An 18,940-nucleotide genomic window follows, 5' to 3' on the forward strand; every position below is an offset into this window, starting at 1 on the left:
TTACATATGAATAGATTTACAATAAGTGTTATATGACTGTTTTTAAGTAGTTTTTCTTAGATGTGCAGCTGCAGCTATGTTGTGGATACGTTGCCTTGTCTGATGCCAGTCTGTCAGCTGTCACTCCTGGAGGTGGTTAACTAAGCTGTCAATGCCTCGTCATGTATGACAGGAAGATGGAGTGGCAAAAATGTTTTGGGAAGGAGCTTTGGCAAAATGAATGTTATCAGATATGGTGTGGATGTTGAGGACATCTTAAATTACTGATATGGCTTCCAATACAGGTCATGAGGATTCGTGCAATTTCTTTACAATTGTGTTGACATATCTAGAATGGTTTTATGCCATGCTCATCCCTCTTTACCAGAGAGGTCCAAGAGGCCTGCTATAGGAGATGTTTTTACTTAAGTGTGGAATTTCTCAGACAGTAATGCACATTTTCTCTGTGGTTGATGTAAAATCAACCGTTTTAAATGCTGAAAATAGCATGTGGACATTTTTCAACTGCATCACATGGTATAAAGACAGCTGCGTGTGCTTTCTTCTTCCAAACACTTTCTGAATTGTTGGTTGAATACAAATTCCTCACCCAATACTTTCTCCTTGAGTTTGTATGCAGTCAATGGCAAATGACAGAGGAAGAAAATAGGAGTCCTTCCTAATCATTGGGCTCTGACCGTTTGTATGTGCTGAAAAGTATTTTCCTGGATTAGGATTATACTGAAGTTCATGAAGCACAAACACAAAATGGCTGCTGAATCTTGCAAGTCATGCTGCAATGCTAGCGTCCTTTATTTTCCTGAGACATCTTTGGTGCTGTCAAATGAATAACCTTTTCAAAAGGAAAGGCTAATTGGCAGACCCATTGAATGATTTTTTCCCGCTTTCTTCCATCTCTCTTGCTCTCTCATTAATTCTGCACTGTTGCTACCTGTCCCTGTGTCACAGTCATCCGTTGCCACAGCGCTCTCATTACTGCGGTATGCCACTCTAATACTAATTAAACTGCAGCATCACAATTAGCATGCTACAAAAGATTTGTTTGGTCGCCAAGAATTAGCCAAACCATTTTTTCTTTATAGCATATTTGTGTCCTAAAGATAAGTTCCAGTTGTTTCAAAGGTTGCCCCCAAATGTAGAAATTCAAGAGTTACCTCTTTAATAAGAGAGATCTGCTTTTTTAGAAACCAGGGCACAATTGTGTGGGTAGATACTGCAAATTGAAGGCTTAAATATGTCCTCACAGCTGTTCCGGGTAGACCTAATGTGAACTTGCAGGCTTTTACCATATATCATATACAGATAAAATGTGCTATCATAAGCCCGTTTCCCAAACTATTGATTTTTAACACTTGTTATCAATGAATGTGTCGATGTTTAAAGATCATAACCACTCTTGATACTAATTACAATAACTTAAATGGAATTAGACATTAAGTTCAGCTCCAACTAAAACCATTCTCTCTCTCCTGTTCCTCCTCACTGCCCTGGTATAACTTCAATATTCTGATAGTTATAGCTAATTAGCCTCGGCACATACAGTAAATGAGATCTTGTTCATTTCTCTTTTTGCCCCATGTGCAGCACTTACACAAGCTGTTCATGTGGACAGAGCTTTGCCTAAATTGAATTAATAAAAATGATTAACAGATTCTTCTATTCAGAAACATGGAAGCACCAAAGGTTTTAGCTTCCAAAAGTTTATTCTTTACCTCAGGTATTTTAGCTGTCCTCTTAGAGCCCCTTTTTACCCTCAACTTGAACTACTTTAAATTAAGTGGAAAAGCTGAAAGTGATATCAGATAGTACTAAAAATGACTCGGTCATGTCTGAAATTTGAATTTAAAGTTTTGTCTTTGATCTTGAAGCTTCTGTCCATGGGCTCTCTCAGATGGCCGTACCCAGGGGAGAATGGCCATCCCTCGGGCATGGTTGACTGCTCCCCCCCAACGCGCACACAACACACACTTCCACCCGCCCAGCACCTCTTGCTGGCTGCTACCGAAGGTTGAGAGAAAGGAACAAGGCCCTGAAGTGACAAGGGCATCAGGATGGAACAGAGTGCTGCACCTCAGTTCCTTCTCAATTGTCACCATCCTGCTTTGGTGACGCACATGCCTGAAACAAGCACACACACACACACACACACACACACACACACACACACACACACACACAGCTGCTTCATGCCTACTTCTAAGTCAGGACAATTCCTCACTGTCACTTTTTGTTTGCCAGCCAAACACAGGCAAACACAGACTCTTAAAAATGGAAGTACACTCCCGCGTAGTGGAGAAATGTCTTGTTTTGCTCAGTCGAGCGTAAAGACACTGACAATGAGGAAGAATGAATGATCCAATGACAGGTTTCAGTGCAACAAGCTCCATGTGGAATTTTTAGTTTCTGGAGGTACACAGTTAAGTCCAAAAGTGATCAACTATATTTTACATAGTTTATTATCACTTAGATTTTAATAACCGTCTCAGTCAAATTTTTTAGGGAGGGTAAAATCCCATTTTAGGGGCTCTGTGGTGGCATTTGGATTTGTAAATTCATTCTGTGTATGTGACAGGTTGATTCTAAGATGCAGGGGTTATCGTCAGGCGCTAACTCCAAACCTGACTGAGTCTTACACAACTGTTCGTTGGACGATACTTAGAATAGTCTCAAATGTGCCGTCCGATTTGGTTGCAAACCACCTTGTGCTAAATAAACGCCCTGACATTACAGGCTGGCTATCAACTGCCTGGATCAATAGCATCACATGCTGCCATCTGCAACCGCACACACGCGGGTTCATAATACAGTGAATGGAAGATAAAAGCCAAGTGCACTATTGAGACTCTATTGAAAGGCAGCTCTTCAGAGATTTGCACTATCACCTCGGTTATAAAACATCGGGAAACGGAGGACATAAACATCGGATAGTACTGTAGATGCACTTTTAGGATACACCATTAGTTTACTAATCCAGATAACATATAGAGAATTGCACATAGAGAATTGGAATTAAGTTTGTATATGTGGGGCAACAGTTAGGTCAGGAGTCATCAACCCAGTCCTACCAGGCTCACAATCCTGCTGGGTTTTTAGTCCTACCCAGATTTTCCAAAGGAAAAGATGGACCTTGTTGAAGACCACTGAGTTTGGTAATAGTTGAATATACCTGTAATGTTGTGCTCATTCCACGAGTAATAGCACCGAACCATTATCTCTGGGTTGGTGCTGTGTTGTTTGGCATATGCTGCATCTGTGTAGGTGGGTGTGAGTGGCAGGAAGAAACAGCTGCTGTTGTTGCTTACTGAGGGTTGATGCCGGCAATCATCTATTATCTGTGTTTGTGGAGGCACATAGAGATGAGATGGAAATTGTTGTGTGCCAGCACCCACATTTCCAGTACTTAAATGTTTGAAGCTCAGGGTTTTTTTTATATGTATTTAGGAGATTGCTTTAACCTCAGTAGGTTACTAATGCAGACACTGGAATGTGGGCTCTGTGTGTGTGTGTGTGTGTGTGTGTGTGTGTGTGTGTGTGTGTGTGTGTCCGTGTCCACAAACTGAAGGAGCAGGGTCATGGCCACTGGTCCAGGTAATGACTCTCTCCCTGGTGTCTCCATGTGAATTTCTGCTCCATAGACCATCGTCTTAATGATAGCACAAACAGACACACTTCCTTTATTTGTGTGTGTGTGTGTGTGGGGGGGGGGGGGGGGGGGGGCATCTGTGTGCATGCCTGTGTGCATGCGTGCACGCGTCTGCTATTCGAATGAGACAGTGTAGCCTGACTGATTGTGGGTGTGCGTGCAGTAATTTGACTGAATCACGATAGCACAACTCCACAGTACCTTATACAGCCATAGGCTATTAGTATGTATAGGATTCCATACAGTGTCTGCTGATGTGTGAGTTCTATGGTAATGATGTTGAGGTCTGACTTTTTGTGCGCGTGTGCAATGATTTCCTGTCCTGAGATCCAGTTTCGTGATGCGCAAAAATGGCTCTTCAGTATTCTACAGGAATGTACTTGTGGAACACCCATAGTGTGTGTGTTTAGGGTCTATTCAGATGTTGCATTTGTTAGCATTAAAGATGGATGAATGGACTTTTCATTTTTCTAACCGTGTGACCTTCACCGTCCTCTACCTCGCATTAGAAATGCATTCCACCTAAAGTCACACATGGCCTGATACATCTGCACCTCTTCTTTGGTATATTTCCCTTTTCCGCTCCCTTGAGCCTCACAAGCCTTTCTCTGCTGATACTCAACTAGCTCCAGCCACAAAGGATCATGCAGGAATCAGACTTTCTCTTTCTGCTTCTCTTTCTTGGAAATGTCATATAGTCGTGTAGCATACTGAGTTTTGCTCTAGAGGTTATTTGTGCTCTCATCCCCAGTGGCAGAAATTACATCCTCCTCCTTGAGTCTGAAATCAAATCATCAAATGCTATCATGGTTTTGTTGTGGTTAATTATGCCAAACATCTATTTTGGGTGACCTTTTCACCCTCATCATCTAAATTGCAGAGGTTAAAAATCTTTTTTTCTATTCTCTTCTTGGTCTCTAATTTAGTCATTGTATCGATGGCTGGGAGAAACAAGAGCACAGATTAGCTCCCATTCAGGACCCATTTAATCCTTTCAGTTCTGTCTCATAATGTGAGCTAGCTCTGCACCACAGCCTTCTTTTCTGACCAGAGTGATAGATATTGTGAATTTCCACTTAAAAATGTGCATTTTTTGAAACCTAAAAACCTTGTAGTTTGTTTTATTATAATAAAATCACTATGCTTAAAATGGTTACAAATAGCGCAGTATTAATCCAACACTGTTCCCTGTTAGAATTGCTTCTTCTATTAGATAATGTATAAATATAACGTAGCATTATGTTTAATATCAATACACACATATATGGTTTGAAAAAATAGGAACTGTGTTTGAGTCAGTATTGAAGAGAGTAGTTTGTCTCAGATCTTTTACAAATTAAAATTCCAAAAGGACTCACAATCTGCATCACATTACTTTCAATATGTTGAAAAATGCATGAACGGATGACATCATACCATGCTTCTAAAAACCAACACATCTATCCTGCACCTCCTACAACATCCTTTCTCTCTTTGTCCCAGTCTGTGCTTGGCCGCCATCCTCAATCGGAAAAACTGCTAATCGCACTTGTTGGCTTTTTATATCCTGCCCAGCAAGCCTATGACCTTTTGACCCCAATAAAGCAACAATCGCGGTCAAGCTATATGACATTACACCATAGTCCACCGCTACAGTATTTATAATATAGCACAGCATGGTACTGTGTTGATGAAATATACTGTAATAGAATTCTCCGTTATAATTGAAAGTGAGTTTGAACACATCATAAACAAAGAGGAAGTCTGATACTTTCCTACAGGTGGTTGTTGTATGCCAATATTTTATTCAGTGATCATTTGTAGACGATGTTTTTCTGTTGGGTGATAATCCCTAATTAACTTATTTAAGGTCTAGTTGTACTGCTAAAAATCAGATGTGTTCAATTTCCCTACGGGGATGAATAAAGTACATCTTGAATGTGAAATGATATTTCCTTTTTTTTTTTAACTGCACAAATAGTTTTTGCTAAAGGTATGCATCCACGTGTTTCAGTGGGTGCTGTTTGCCTGCGGGTGCTGAGATGATGTGGTCTTATTAAATCAGTTCTAGAAAAGGAGGAACTGACAGGAGTGATAAAGCAGCACAAAAGAACCCAAAGCGATTAAACCCATACTCAAACCAGCTTAGCGGCGAAAGCCTCGCACGGAGCCAACAATGGCTGCATCCCTTTAAACCTTGCTTTCTTTTCCACTCTCTCCTGCACTATTTACCCATTCTTCTGTTCTCTCCCCCTCTTGAACAGATTATTTCTGTTTCTTTGTCTGTCTCCTTTGTGGCACATTAGGCTGCTTTACTTTACAATGCGCTTGTCAGGTCGAAACCCACCCTCTCTCACTCGCTCCAGTTTAGGATATAAAAAGCTCTTTTCTGCGTATGGCATTACTGTATCCCCGATGTCAGCCACCTCACACGTCTTTCTCTCCTCCATTTACTGGAACCTCTTGGTCTTTCTTGCTCCAAAGAAGTTGGATTTGCCAGGTTGTTAATTTGTATAAACCAGTAGAGAACCTGCATAAATTTAAGAGGATTAAAAGGGACAAGAGCTTGTGGGTGTGCGAGCCTTAAATTGATGTTATTTTTTAATTCATCCCCCTTAATTGTATTTAATTTGTCAACAATTCCATTGAAGCGATAGTGTAGATAATGTCTGAAAAAGGACCCAGAACAATCCTGTTTCACAGCAAGAGGGGTTCACTTCAACACACAACACTTGTGGGCTGGATTAGACCACCTGGTGTGATATTAGCAGGTGGAGGTTTCTCGCCCCGCCCTTCCCCCCACCATCATCCAGGTCTCTACCTGCTCTTGGCACTGCCCATGAATGCCCGTCATTAGGACAGTATTACAAAGACTTAACCACCCTCCTTCCCTCCCTCCCAAAGGACAGGCTCCACTTCCACATATACAGCAGCCATTGTTCCAAATGCCACTGCTCCCTCCCTCCAGAGATTCTTAAGACTGACTTTACCATTCACTGACCACCACAGCCAGCCCCCTGCTAGGGAGGAAATATGATAAATGTGTCTCATTCTTGGGACTACTGGGACATTCTCCTTTTCCCAGGTGCCAACAGGTGGAGCAGGGAAAGCCCTAGTCAGGTTACAACTGTGTGTGTGTATGTGCACGTCATCTGCAAATAACACTCTCCTCCCTTTTTCCAGGTGCACCAGAAAGGAGAAATGTGAGCGCTCGCTGGAGCCCCGCCGCTTTGCTTCAGACATCAGGCAGTGTGTGCGTCTCAGTGTCCACCCCAATAACATTTCAGTGTCCCAGTTTAGCGTCACGGTGAGTTGAAAATTGTTCTTTACAGTCTAAATCTGACCACACCCACCTAGTGAAAGGCTTCCCTAAAAGTGTCTGCAGTTATTGAGTACACACTGCATCTGAGCTGCTTTTACACTTGGATATTTAATTTGTAAAGCAGCCGTCATGTCTGGAAGACTTGAGCTCTTTTGATTGTTGTAAGTTATTGATTTGTGTGCGCAGAGCTGTGAAATCACACACCGCGTCTCTGCAGGACATACACTGCCACAGTAGCTGTTTTTATTTTTTTTTTTTCATTTCTCTGTTTAGAATTGGTAAACTGATCTTTTTTTCAGAATTCTTTACAGATTCAGGTGACTTTTTCCAGTTGATCAGGACTATTTACTATTATGCTGCTTATAAATGTATTTATTCTTGGCTTATTTTCTTGGTTTTTTCCAGTGTTGAATGATTGAACCTTTATCCGTTTTTTTTTTTTCCTCCGCTAATGTTGATAGTCACCCTGATCTCAACCACGTGGAGTGTGTTTCCATTTAAATTCACATTTTCCCTTTAATGGTTTAAGAATGGCGATAAGTGACTGCGTGCGTGGAAATTAAAGTATTTCTCGAAGTCAAGCTTGAATTGCTGTTGTTTATTCACACGGTCTCTGAGAGCTACACGAGGGTTGTTGATTTTCTGAGGTACAATTCAACACATCACACTTTACCCGTCAGAAAAATGATATTTGTGTGTCTGTAGAGAGTGTTTAACCTTTTCCCAGTGAGCAGGCTTTACCCAAAGGCTGTGCCACGCATCCACCATCTAAGTGATTGCAGGGAAGAGGCTTCTGTCAGGCAGACAGGGGCTCATCCCTGACCTTTTGTTATTAAACAGTCATTTGAAAAGATAAGCCATGGCATTCTCCAGAGCAACAAACACACTCCATTGCTGAAATCCTTCTAAGATCTGTTATTACCCTGTTCTTATTTGGGGTTAATTGCAGAAAAACTAGGTCTCTTACAATTGACCGTTTCTTTCATCAACGTCTTTGTACTGAAGGCTTGTTGTGAAAGTGTATGCAGATATGCCTGTTGTGATCTTTTTGTTGACCGAACTGGTTGCTTTGCATTTTTAAAGTATGCAGCCTTTTCCAAGTCTACTATAAATGTAACTAAGGGAAACTCGGGGTCTGGCTGTGTTCACATCATAACAAGAAAAATAAATTAAGGGAAGAGCCAATGAGAGGTAGAGTGAGCAACAAATGTGAGAGAGGATATGTACGAGATGAAAACACCTTTCAGACACCGTCCCTCGTATGCGTGTCTGCTCTCTCTCCGTTGCCAATTTTTCATTAAAGAGCAATATAAAAACAGCTAAGGTCAGCCCTGCAGTCTGCTGCAGAGGCAGATCTCAGCATATGGATCTCAAATCGATGCCTACAAGGGACACATTCTCCATCACTAATGTATATTCTGGGCGTGACCCCATTCACCTGCATGACCGTTCATGTTAGTCAAGGACATTTTTCCCCTTTTCTTCTCTCTCTACCTTGTCTTATCAAGGAATCATTTTAAAATGGCGTATTCATTTAAAATGTATGTGTTTGCCGATCTGAGGATGTGAAGTTGTATTCATATTCATATTTGTGTTTTTGTTTTTTACCAGCTGGTGTTAGAGGCCCATAACGTCCCAGAACTTTCTGCCGGTGTCAACTGCACCTTTGAGGACCTGGCTGAGATGAAGGGCCTGGTGGAGGGAAACCGGATCAGGTGTTCCTCCCCCGCCGAGAAGGAAATGCCACGGATCATTGTGGACAAAGGTAAGGGTGGATCACCTGTAGCTCTGTTACACAAAAGAAACCCCCTTCATGTAACATATGTACTCATTCAGCCACCTGATAACCTGAAACAATGTTTTTTTGTTTGAAATCCCACTGTGCTGACAGCCACTCTCTAGGCCGTGGAATGCTACCTTAGTAAAGGTTCTATAATTGAATGAACATTATCACTGCTTTTCTCTTCCGAAGGGGAGTGATGGCACTGAGGCTAACCTCAGTACTATGAATAAAAATATCACTACAGTGATTTACTCCACTGTTGTGAATTTATTGCCTGGAGATACTCCACTATTTGCAGACAGTGGAAAGCATTCCTTTCAACAATGAAACACGAATAAGTACATTATACTGAACTGAAATGTAACACAGTGGATAACTGCCATATTTGAAAGTCTTGTCTTTAGGCAGCCAATCCTTCATCTCAAACGCTCACTGTGTCCTAGAATATAAATGAAGGAGATGCCATTTCCTGTCAGAATCCCACAGAAAGAAAAGATGGCTAATGACCAAAAAGACAAACTAGATAGAGATGATTATGGCCATCCATCAGATATGCTTGGAATGACAATGCAAATCAATGTAACCTCACCCTTTTTAAATGTTAGAACTTATTCTTTGCCCAGAACAGGTGAGATGTTCACCTTGAAATTACAAGGTGAACATCCTTACCTTGAATCTCTTTCTCCTGCACACAAATAGATATTACATTTTAATTCAACACACTTGAACTGAAGCTTTGCGCATACATCCATTGATAGTGAATGAACACAAGGCACAGACAGACAGCATAAGTACGGATGTAAAGCTGCCGGGGAGCCTGAGGGGGCTTTGGGGAATTGAAACATTTGACTGATGTTTGCCATGTCAGCCACATGCAAAGTGGTAGAGGGTTATACAAGCATGTTCTGGAAGTGTGATTTTGCTGCTTCTTTCTTCCACACACAGTAGTTGTATCCATTTCTACCTGCACATGGAGGAAATATTCCAGTGATCCACGTATTGGAGCCCATCATCCGCTGGTTTTACTCCATTCTTGTAGCAAAAGGGAGAGAGGTAGCAGTGGCAGGCTTCAAGTTAACATTTAGGTGGCCTAATTAGGACAGCTTCATTGTCAGTGATGTGTTACTGTGATTGATGAATGGTTCTTTGTTAGCGACAGTGGGGAGAAGGACTCACTCTTTGGAAGATAGAGAGAAGTGTGCAGAAGTACAGATGTAGTGTAGCAAGAGGGTAGTCAGATGTGTGGATGTGCTGTTGAATTAAACATGAACTCCTTCATTAGGGCCGAACAAAAGGACGCGCCAAATACAGATGAGGCACAAGCTTGCGTGTGCGCACACACGCAAACACACACTCACCTTGGTTTTTGTTTTATCTTCCTCTGTCTTTTACTTGTCAACGATACTCTCAAAGACTTTTCAGAGAGATATTTTTTCATCCCCAGGGAAATGTGTGTGCACTGTCTGTTGTTTTTTTGTTTTTTTTAAGTGGCAGCTATAGGGAGTCTTAACCCAACAAAACCTCTTCCTTGATGATTCTGTCTTTTAGTACGGCAGCAGGCTAAACACCTGTAGCTCAAAGCTGTGCATTCATCTTCCCATAATGGGGAAAGCTGAGTAGATGCTGATGAGGACAGTAGGCTTGCTAAATAAAACTATTTAGGAAATTGTGGCATTCAACCAGAAGGATGCGTTTTGGGACAACATTTTTAAACAAATCATGGAAATAAAAGTCCAATGAACTATTAAACCCTTAATTGTTTTGTAGGAGACCACCAGATTGTACAGCTCTATCTAAAGTCCAAGGAGACAGGCCTGGTATTTGCCAACACCAGCTTTGTTTTCTACAACTGCAGCGTGCACAAGTCGTAAGTTTCTTCCCTTGTATTTTTCTCTGTTTTGCTCATTTTCGTTCATATTGATTTATTCGACCGCCATTGCTCAAACTGTTGGTTATCATAATGAATGCATAAGTATTTAGTCATTAAGCATCTGCGCTCTTCTGTATTTGCTGCTGTTCCGCCCTGACTCGCCACACTGCCCCCCTCTCCTCTGCTCTCTTCCAGATGCCTTTCATGTGTGAGCAGCCCTTACCAGTGCCACTGGTGTAAATACAGGCACGACTGTACCCATGACCCCCGTACCTGTTCCTTCCAAGAGGGCAGGGTCAAGAAGCCAGAGGTGAGGAGATCTTCACTGAACCACCATCAGGATGTCTTGCATAAAAAGCAAACCGTCACCTTTTTAGACATTGTGAAAGACTAGCCTGCTTTCAAGCTCAAACTGGACTCCTCTTAATGGGCCAGCTCACTAATCAAACATGGTGTCTAATTTGAGGAGACTGTTGTGAGACTAATAACTGTCATTCTGGTTTCCACATGCAAAAAAAAAAAAGAGTTCACTTAAAAAGGACTGAGGCACCTTTTGACTGTAGCGCTTCCATCTGGCACAAGCCTGTTGGCATGTCTCACTCCTGCTTGCACATCAAAGGACAGTGAAAACTAATAAAACGAAGCCATTTCCTTTTGCCCACCCCTATTCCCTGCAACAGCTTAGTCTGTGTGAATTATCAATAATATTGGCAGCCACTTCTATTCCCGTCGACGCAAAGCCTGCCATAATTAGGCTGCTTTGCTGCAGAGGACAAGCCATTCACTGGATGGGGTGCATTCACTGACATCCCCCGGGCAGCCTGGCTACTTGCTGTCCTGCGTGAGAGGTCTCACCATGATTTTGAGTCTCTACCCCATTGTGTGTCACGCAGAAAAGCCTGGATGTGTGCCCACTCGTGTGTGTAACCTCTGGTGTGACACAGAGGCTGCTCTACCTCTATCAGCATGCCTCCATTTCTGGTGTGTGTTTATCAAAAAAAGAGCTTTTTCCCCCCTGTACCCTGCCAAATCAGGATAGTTTGCAGAAGAGGCTTTAGAGTGAGTTAGTGGCCTGTTAATCCTAGCCTGAGGTGAGCTATGATGAAGATCACTAGTGCTCTTGTCTGGGTTGGCAGACGGTGTGTACAGGACGGGCCGGGACAAGCTTAGCCAGACTGCCTCTTTTGATGAGCCGGCTGCTCTCACTCATGTTATCCCACCCATGTTTCCCCCAAGCTATTCAACTTGAGCAGATGATATTATTTTCCTTTTCCTCACTTTTCCATTATCTTTTTGGACCTCCTACCGTGTCATCTGAGTCTTTGCAGGTTTACTTTTCTAATTAACTCAGGGTCTGCTGGTCAATATTGACTGAGGATAATAATGTGTGAATCATCTCCCATTGTTTTCTGAGAGAAAAGCATAAATAAAGGGACAAGGATCTCCATTTGCACATTAATAGCTCCCTTTTTGATGCCTTGTTTCAGAGAAAGCAGGTGTTTTTCAAGCTTAACGACTTTTAATTTGCTTTTAATTAACCCCTTAAACCTAAGGTCATGCTGCCAGATATTTGCCTCTCATTTTGAATTAACATCTGCATGCAAGGAGAAGCTTAAGCAAATGAAGACAAACACATGACAGGTTTCCAAATTGTACAAAAGGCAACAAGTAAACTTTAACCTGTGAGATGGGATGGTCTTTTTCCTGCCACAGATGACTGTTGTGTACTATTACAATTAAGGGATTTCTGGCAGTGATCTGAATAATCCCTTAACACTATGCTAATAATCATGACATGGGAGATCTCCCTACTGGTTGAGCATGTTGTTAGTATGCATGACGGGACTGCGTTAAAGCCAGGCCTGAGAATACAGTGATGGCCTTTTTATTCATGCCAGCAACAATATGGGCCCTTGAATCAGAGGTTTGCATGTTGGCACGCTCACCAAGGCCCCATCCCTGTTTGCCCTCCACACATCTCAAGGACTTTGCTGTACTGATTAGCCCCTCTGACAAAGAACATGGCTGCAGCTTCACATGATTCCACTCATTAATCTCAGAATTATATTCCTGACCACTGCCATTCTGCTGACTGTGTGAAATGGGCTGTTTATCCAATAACTGTTTCTGTACCTGCATATTTATGCAGCTTTCCTCTTCCTCTCCAGTTGTGAAAGCACACACTCTCCTTAACAACCAAAACTGCAAAAACGCCCTGCGTCGTCTTCCGAAACAAACCACAGGAGAATATTTCACTTTTTTCTTCTGTCTTCAACACAGCATGTTCATATCCTTAGCAGCTGCCAAGCCCTAATTAGCTGGAAGAGACTAAAATATCAATGTTCCTCAATATATTTTACTGCCAAAATACTTTTTAAAATTCAGATTGGAATGTGACCTATGGCTTAGTTTATTTACTTGAAGTATTGATAAAGTCATCAAAATAAGCGTGTAAACTAAATTATCTGGTTTACTTTGGAACAATTTTTTTCCCCTGAGTTCTAAAGGTTTGAGAATCCTTTAAGCAAGTTTTGAAATACTATAGCCAAATTACAGACAGTCCTATGTAATTAGGAGTCCTTGTTCTAAACTGTGCTTGGACAGAGATGCATGCTGGGAGCTGGAGGTAACTGTAGGTATTTGGATGAAGAACAACATGGAAAAAATGAATATGTGGAGAGGGGGAGAGCAGCCCTGCCTGAGGCTGTGCAGGATATAACAGAGCGGTTAACGAGGATATTGGAAGCCACTAGGTTTGTGTGTCCGTGCACGAGTGCATGCACTATAAAATCTTCAGTCCTCTTCTTCACACCTTGCACTGCTATAATTATGGGCTCCTCTCATACTCTCTCACCCTCCTTCCCTAAAACTATGCCAAGGGCTTTTACATTCACAGTTCCCACTTCACTGCCTACTCTCTGTCACTCTCCCTATCTCCACCCTTCACACCTCCCACCAGCCGCCAATTATCAGATCTAAGTAGGTTCCAAAGAAGAAAAGAAATAAGGAAAATGAGGAGGAGAACAAATCGGTAAGAGCGTTGATAAGAAAGGAGAGGGGATCACGAGAGGGGATTCGCAGAGAAATTAAGGATTAAGCCAGCACGAGAGAAAATGGTGAGTCAGTAAGGATCAACTCGATTTTTAAGATCTCAGCTTATTAAGTTTTATGACTCACACTATTGACAGGTGCCGGGTCTCTTGGGACTGTTATTCACCTCTTCAGACACTAGCATGCTACGTTGAGATCTGAATGTACTTTTTATGTACTTGCGCCTCCTACTGTCTGATTGTCTTATCATTATAGCCGATATTTCACAAAGGTTGGTGTTTCTTGTCTCTTGTCTGTCCTCTATAAATTGAAAATATAAAACTGAAGGTTTTTGAGACCCCACCATCCAGATTAAGGGTCAACGGTTCTGCATAAATCTTCTGTAAATCTTTCGGTGTGTGATGATCTTATTTCTTCCTTGTTTTAAGTCCTATTAGTCCTTGGGGGACCTTCTCGGGGAACATTTAAGGTCCTCAATCCCCTCTGTTTGAAATTTTAGTTCCTGGATTATATGGAGAAACCCACTGAAACATCCCCTCTTCCTCGTTACAGGCATCCTGCTCTAAACTTCTTATGCAGTGTTGGAATTGTATTTTCATTCATGGATCGCGTGTGCACAACACTGGATATGTGTTTATATTTTTCTGTCTTTGCTCCATTGCATTTTAAGATACTTGGATCATTGCATTGAGAGGACTGGGTTGAAAAATAAACAGATCAACCTTAGATCAAGTTGACATTGACATAAATCATAAAAAGATAAGATCTAAGATCACTGAAAAAGCAGCCATCTAACACATGGACTATATGTGACTACAGAAGCAACTGATACAGACACCCTGTGTTATGTATGTGTATAAATATAGTTCTTAAAGAAAAATCAAAATCTGATATGTTTATGACGCTTGAAGCAATTCAGCCACTACATTATGTTTTTATTAGATTTTGTGCTTTCATATTTTCTTTCCTCCATCTTTATTTTTCTGAAACGAGGAATTTGTGCTCCTGGCAAGGCCGTCATTGTGCAGTTGTGAGGTTGCACACTGTGCATTGCTGTGTGATGGATTTACACTGATGGCATTGTTGCAAAACAGAAATGAGGAGTGATTTATTGGAGCTGTGGATGTGTGTGTACGCAGGATCTGTTTGGATATACTTTGTGAAGTTTTCATGAGATGTCACTATGACAGATGGCGCGAGAGATGCGGCCCGACTTTTACTTGTGGCATCTTTCTTAGACTGTAATGAAATTTCAAGGCGGCTGTTTATTTTGTGCTGGAGTGTGTGTGTCCTCACTTGTCAGTGTGCGTTAACCTTGAATTTTCTTGCATGTAGGGTAGAGTCACGGGGATTTGGGAATGGCTTGAAAAACTCAAACTTTTGATAGCCTGGGTGTCCAAGCAGCTTGTCATTACAGCATGCTGCCATTGATGATCTACAGCTTATGAAATCTCTCTAAAATCCAAATAAAATGATTTGATCTGGTCAGGTGCATTAAATGGGATAAAAATTTGATTGCACCCCTTTTAACACTCCACCCAAGAAAACAAGGTTCAGGTCAGGGAACCTGCATAACCCAATTCTTCTTGTGTTTCCACCTCCACCAACAAGTCGACTCTTCCTGTACTTCTAATGAATTTGTAAATGAAGTCTAAGTGGTGCCCCCTTTCTCCATGCACATTCTCCCAGTCAGTCGCTCAGCCTAACCCAATCAAGTGGCCGTTAATGAACTTCCAGCAAGTGTTATCACCGAGCTCAGCAGGCATGACGCTTCTCTACCCCCCCCAAACTGGAGTCTAATTATGTGTTGCGTGGATGGCCTTACCGTCACCCCTCTCTTGTGTTTCTTGGACATACTAAATGCCTCTTTGTCACTTTGTTCCTTTTCTGTTCCTTTTTCATTTTACTGATTTTGCTGTTTGACCTTAAGTCTTAAGAAAATGTACAAAAGTCAAGCTGTTCACAGCTTCTCAACCAAAACTCAGCCAGTGGTCACCCTTTCAGTATTGATGAACTCATGTAGCTGTTAAAGAAATCCCCGTAGTTTCTTTGACATCGCATGTCATTACACTCACAGCAGAGTGCACGAGTGTGAAATTGGGTCTGGTTCATTACATCCGTGAGGCTGCACTCCTGTGGACAACAATGGAGGAGTTGCTGCTGATCTGGTCCCTCACCTCCAGTGACACTTTCAAGTGACCACAACTAGCAGAAACGCCATCAACAGATTTCGCCGTTCTCCATCTCAAATTCTACATTAGAACTCAGGCACAGCGAATGCAGTGGGTTTGTAACTAAAATCTGCCGTTTTTGTCTGGGCCAGGGCTGTCCCCAGTTGCTGCCTGCGGATCGGATCCTGGTGCCAGTCAATGTGGTGAAGCCAATCACCCTGCGGGCGAAGAACCTGCCACAGCCGCAATCTGGACAGAGGGGCTATGAGTGTCTGTTGACCATCCAGGGAAATGAGCACAGAGTTCCTGCACTACGCTTCAACAGCTCCTCCGTGCAGTGTCAGAACACATCGGTGAGGATGTTTAGTTTTACTTGTTGATGTCTGCAGTGACCACTGCAGCGCAAACCTCTCGAATTGCTTCACATATGTTTTAACATCTGGGGTCTGCTACATTAGCCCTGCATCATGCAACGTGTGTGTTTTCCAACTGTTGATGAGGAGGCATTTGGGCTTAGAAAATTTCTCTCTCCCTTATCTACTCTGGTTGCCATGGTGACAGTATTTCTATGATGGGATGGATATGAGCAGCCTTCCTGTGGAGCTGACCGTCATCTGGAATGGAGATTTTACCATTGATAACCCCACCCACAACAAAGGTGAGCAAACACATATATAGGCGCGCGCGCACGCACACACACACACACAAAAGTATCAACTCAGTGTTCAGACACAACACAGTGGGCATAATCACTCACCTTGTGCAAAGACACATATGGACACAAATGCACTAAAGCTACTGCTTCCCCATAATTGCCCTTGGAGTTGGTCTCCATAGCAACAGGCAGATGGTGCGCTTGAGGTGCAGCATCCATCCCCTGATGTTTTCCGCTTAGAGTGGTTAACTTTAACACAGCCTCTCTTATGTTTTCCTCCTGCTGGTTCCCCTCCCATTACTCTCCATTCGTCTGTGTCCACTCCAAACTCTCAAAATTCGGCTTTCTTACCTGTCCAACATATTCATTCCACACACACACACACACACACACACACACACGCTTCCTTAACAACTCTAGAAGTTTAATAATCTCATTGTTTGTCTTGTTCTTTCATCACAACAAGCTGAGGATAAATATAACCTAAAACAGGTGGTGGATCTCTTTTCACTGTATGTTTTAATGGAGACTATTACTTAATGAACAGTTTGTGTTCTGTTCTTTCTCCAGCTGTTAAGTTTTGCTCAATTTGACCACTGGCAATTAACTGCTGTGATCCCATATTGCATTCTGGGATTGTTCTTCAACAAGAAAATGACACATTTTAACCAAAGGCACTGGAAAAAGTAGAAGTGCGTGATATACCAACATGACACTGTGCTGTAAGGCAAAGTTTGTTTGTGCAGGAACATGGCTGCTTGCAAGAACAAGTACAAAACACATCCTTGAGCATAAATGTGGAATCAAAGAAGCATAAAAAAACTTTGGGAAACAGAGAGAGAGGGTTGAACTGGAGAATCCTCCTCTCACGTCCCGCTGCCTGTGTGTGGATGTGGAGGAGCTGGCTTCTGCACCATCAGTTGGTGGACGGGACACACGTACCTAATGGCAAGAAAATGGCTGGTCCGTTGCCATGGAGATATGTTAAATCTTGTATTGGATGAGCAGGAACAAAACAGACAGAATATAGATGACGGGGTCACAGTAGTTGAGACAGATGAAAATCACTCTGTTGACAGTCTTAAATGTATTGTTGTATATTTAAAAGGCGTATATTGGGGAAATGACTGGTGTTTTGCTTGAGGTGATCTTTAGCCTTATACCAGATGCAGTTTGCCTTTTATGCAATAATACGGAGATAAAAACCACTGATGCACCTCTCATATTTCCTCTCCCAGTGCACCTGTACAAGTGCGATGCCCAACGCGGAAGCTGTGGTTTGTGTCTGAAGGCCGACCCACTCTTTGGGTGCGTTTGGTGTAAAGGGGAGAACCGCTGCACCCTCAAGCAACACTGCCCTTACCCAGAGAACCAGTGGCTGGAGCACAACGGCATTAACAGCAAATGTACCCACCCTCGAATCACAAAGGTAGATCGCACTTGAACTGCATTTATAACCTATTGAGAGACTGATATGCTCAAGCATTTTCAATGACAGCCTACCTGAGCTGCTGTGTGTGGCATGTACACACTTTCAAAGGTGTATATAATAATGGACTAGAGCCACAGTAATCATATATTTCCTGTTTTGAAGTTACTACTCTCTACTCTCACATTGATCATAAACTAGATACAAAGATAGAAAGATAAATTATTTCTCTTACTTGTAGCTTATCAATGCTATCATCAATTTGCCAATAAGACACCCTTCTGTCCCACACTTGGGTGAGGAGATTAAAGGGAATGTGGTGAAGAACCCGAAAGAGGCAATAATAGAGGAGATAAGGGTTAATATGACCAAAGATAGGAAGGGAAGACGGGTGGAACAATGCCCAGGAGGAGAAAAGCTTGTGTCACATGATACACTAACAGGTTATAAAAGACCCCAAGCCCTACCTTTTTTCAGTGATCGATAAGATGGAAGGTCCTCTATGCATCCTTGATCCACAGGAGCTGTGTAAGGATGTGATGGTGAAAGAATAAAGATGAAGGAATGCCCCGTGCAGGAGGATCGCCATTTCTTTTTGTTAAGTGGAGAAATGAGAGAAGCAGGAATTGAAGAGTAATCCTGTCTCATTCCATCATTAGATATCGCAGCGAGCAACCTCGGCTGACAGCATCCACGATTAATTTATTAATTGTAAATTTGTTTTGTGATTGAGCATCATTTCTTCTTTGTCCTGGAATTTGTCTGATTGTAAAACACATGTTGTGGTTGATTTTCGGCATCTTCAGCCCACTAATAACTGCACCTCAAACCAATGTTATTTTTTCATCCTGGGAAAATGAAATCAACGGCAAGGACTGGGTGTGATACTTAGCTCAGTTATTGGAGAGAATGAATCAGAAACCAGCCCCCAATCACTCTATCTCCCTGTTTTTTGTTTTCAGCAATAGCAGTGTATTCTTAGAGACGAGCCCTGTATTTCTTTTAACATCCCCGAGGCCACAGCGGGGACATATTGC

At 42.2% G+C, this 18,940-nt stretch overlaps 1 protein-coding gene across 1 annotated transcript in view; it reads left to right on the forward strand.

Moving 5' to 3' along the window:
* Positions 1-18,940, forward strand: part of plxna4 (plexin A4) — a 146,218-nt gene that overhangs the window by 97,458 nt on the left and 29,820 nt on the right. The window contains exons 6-12 of the mRNA XM_003972873.3: positions 6,806-6,929; positions 8,556-8,709; positions 10,495-10,594; positions 10,793-10,907; positions 15,972-16,172; positions 16,381-16,477; positions 17,713-17,903. Of these exons, the coding sequence (XP_003972922.2) occupies positions 6,806-6,929; positions 8,556-8,709; positions 10,495-10,594; positions 10,793-10,907; positions 15,972-16,172; positions 16,381-16,477; positions 17,713-17,903 (982 nt within the window). The remainder of the gene's footprint in view (positions 1-6,805; positions 6,930-8,555; positions 8,710-10,494; positions 10,595-10,792; positions 10,908-15,971; positions 16,173-16,380; positions 16,478-17,712; positions 17,904-18,940) is intronic.

Source organism: Takifugu rubripes, chromosome 18 (assembly GCF_901000725.2).
Source record: "Takifugu rubripes chromosome 18, fTakRub1.2, whole genome shotgun sequence".
NCBI classification, from domain to species: Eukaryota; Metazoa; Chordata; class Actinopteri; order Tetraodontiformes; family Tetraodontidae; genus Takifugu; species Takifugu rubripes.